Source organism: Eimeria necatrix, genomic scaffold, assembly GCF_000499385.1.
Source record: "Eimeria necatrix Houghton genomic scaffold, Enh_scaff469, whole genome shotgun sequence".
NCBI lineage: Eukaryota > Apicomplexa > Conoidasida > Eucoccidiorida > Eimeriidae > Eimeria > Eimeria necatrix.
This window is the reverse complement of record NW_013654353.1, coordinates 25,001-27,764: the sequence shown is the minus strand read 5'-3', so window position 1 is coordinate 27,764 and position 2,764 is coordinate 25,001. Positions and strand designations below refer to the sequence as shown.

Here is a 2,764-nt window from a genome sequence, read left to right as displayed (position 1 = left end):
AATAAATAAATAAATAAATAAATAAATAAATAAATAAATAAATAAATAAATAAATAAATAAATAAATAAATAAATAAATAAATATAGTGTAATGGGCGATTAATCCATTTTTCGTTTATTTGCCCGGCCAGGACTCATCAGCCATTTTCTATTTATCTTCCCTGTCTGTCTTTTTATTCAATAAATAAATAAATAAATAAATAAATAAATAAATAAATAAATAAATAAATAAATAAATGATAAATAAAACAAAATAAATAAATAAATAAATAAATAAATAAATAAATAAAGTAAAATAAATAAGTAAATAAATAAAAAATTAATTAATAAATAAAAAGTTTGAATTAATTCGCGTTTTTCAGTGGAGTCCATTTTGGTGTTGGGTTTTTTTTTGTTTTTTTTTGCTTTTTTTTGCACAATTTGGTTTAAAATGAAATTCTTTTTAAAAGTAAAAAGAAGTTTGAAAAAGAGAATTAAAAAAGGAAAACAAATGAAGGAAATCTGCAGTTTCGTGCTGCTGCTGCTGCTGCTGCTGCTGCTGCTGCTGCTCAGGCGCTGCGGGCAGCCGCTGTGGCTGTGCGCAGCAGCAGATGTGCTGCTGCTGCCTTCGGGGCAGTGGCCCCAGACGCTCTATTTATCGGTAAAAGTCTTTTATTTTTGAATTAAATTAAATTAATTAATTTAATTTTAATTTATTTAAATTAATTTCTTCTTTTTCCCTCCATTTTGAGCCACTTTTGGGGCAATTTGGTCGCTGCTGCGCTGCAGTGGCTGCAGCAGCAGCAGGCGACTTGGAGTGTTTCGCGCATTTGTTTGGATCTTTTTGTCTAATTTTTGAAATAATTTAATAATTTGCAGTTTTTAATTAATTTAAATAATTAAATAATTAAATAATTCAAAATTTTGAACCCTTTGTTTGCCATTTCAAGCAGCAGCTGCCAGTTTGTCCAGCCTACACCGCCGGACAGACCAGTGGTCTGTTTGAAGGAATACCATTATTGGTCTTTTTTTAATTAATTCATCAATTAAAATAATCCATTGACTCAAATAAACCATTTCACCCATTAAATGCTGTAAATCACCACTCAACAGAGCTCGCTCGCCTCGCAGCAGCAGCAGCAGCAACAGCAACAGCAGCAGCAGCAGCAGCAGCAGCAGCAGCAGCACAAGTCCATTTTCAGCGAAGTGCTTGACTAGCAAAGTCACTTGGGGCCAAACTGAGGGCCACTTGGGGCCATTTAGATCTTTTTGTGGATTTTGAGTTTTGCCCGAATTGGCCGTGCAGCTGCAGCACAGGGTGTGGGGCCGCAGGCGCTGCAGCAGCAGCAGCAGCAGCAGCAGCAGCAGCAGCAGCAGCAGCTGTTTGTCTCCCTTTGCCGTTTCTTTTGCTGCTGCTTCTTCCGGAGCAAATAGCCCGCCAGCTGGCTCCCTTTGTGCCTTTTATTTGTCTCTTTTTGCCTTTTATTTACTTCTTTTTTTTATTTCTTTTATTTATTTTCATTTTTATTTTTATTTGTTTCAATTTTTAATTTCTTTTGTTTGCTGCTGCTCAGTCTTGCGAAGAATGTCCTTCTGCTCTGGGGATGCCTCGGGTGGCGGCGACGGTGCCGGGGAGGTAGAACTGGCTGCTGCTGCTGCTGCTGCTGCTGCTGCTGCTGCTGCTGTTGCTGCTGTTGCTGCTGTTGCTGCTGCTGCTGCTGGGCGTCCAAGTCTGGCTCGCTGGCCGAAAGCGCGGGCGACGCAGCAGCAGCAGCAGCAGCAGCAGCAGCAAAACAGCAGCAGCAGCAGCAGCAAAACAGCTGCTGAGTCGCTCTTTTTTGCTTCAAACCGCCGCCTTTTCGCGCCATCCCCCTGCTGCTGCTGCTGCTGCTGCTGCTGCGGCTGCTGCTGCTGATTTTGTGTCTGTTTAGGGTCCTTGTTGGGGAGGAAATAATTTATTTGTCTTCCGCAAATGCCATTAATTTGCTTCGAGGCCCTCATGTTGCTGCTGCAGACGAGCCCGTCCTTACGCAGGCAGCAGGTCAGGACCTTCACACACAAGCTGCTGCTGCTGCTGCTGCTGCTGCTGCTGCTGCTGCTGCTGCTTCAGGCACATCTGCTGCGGGGGCTGCGTGCGAGGCTGCTGCTGTACCTGGCGCTGCTGCTGCGGCTGCGTTTGTTGTATCTGCTGTTGCATTTGTTGCCGTGGCAGCTGCTGCTGCTTGTGCTGCTTGTGCTGCTGCTGCTGCTGCTGCTGCTGCTGTTGCTGCTGCAGTGAGCTGCAGGTCTTGCGGCTTGATTTTGGGCACTGAAAGAAGGCTGGCCCCTCCCGCTGCAGCTCGCAGCCTTGACCGCTCCACATGCTGCAGCAGCAGCACAGCAGCCGAAGCAGCAAAAAAAGCAGCAGCAGCAGCAGCAGCAGAAAAAGCAGCAGCAGCAGCAGAAGAAAAAGCAGCAGCAGCAGCAGCAACAGAGGCGGCCGAGTCGGACTTGTGCCTATGGAAGAAGAAGACGTCGCTGCGCGCGCTGTCTCCCGCTGCAGCAGCAGCAGCAGCTGCTGCTGCTGCTGCTGCGTCTCCCGCTGCTGCTTCCGGAGCACCCCCGGCCGCAGCAGCAGCAGCAGCAGCAGCAGCAGCAGCAGCAGCAGCAGCAGACGGGCTGCGGGCCCCGAACCTGTTTCGCAGCCACTCAGACCTTTCTTACTTCGCCAAAGACCTCAGCAGCTACAGCAGAAGTCTCCAAACTTTTCGCTTTTTGCTGCTGCCCTTCGCAGCCCCCCCCGGTG

General features: G+C 46.3%; 1 protein-coding gene across 1 annotated transcript in view; it reads left to right on the top strand.

The window, feature by feature from the left end:
* Window positions 1-1,564: 1,564 nt before the first annotated feature.
* Window positions 1,565-2,764, top strand: part of ENH_00056420 (hypothetical protein, conserved) — a gene marked incomplete at both ends in the record, with an annotated part of 2,521 nt that continues 1,321 nt past the window's right edge. The window contains 2 exons of the mRNA XM_013581668.1: window positions 1,565-1,709; window positions 2,090-2,764. The exon at window positions 2,090-2,764 is cut by the window's right edge and continues 341 nt beyond it. Of these exons, the coding sequence (XP_013437122.1) occupies window positions 1,565-1,709; window positions 2,090-2,764 (820 nt within the window). The remainder of the gene's footprint in view (window positions 1,710-2,089) is intronic.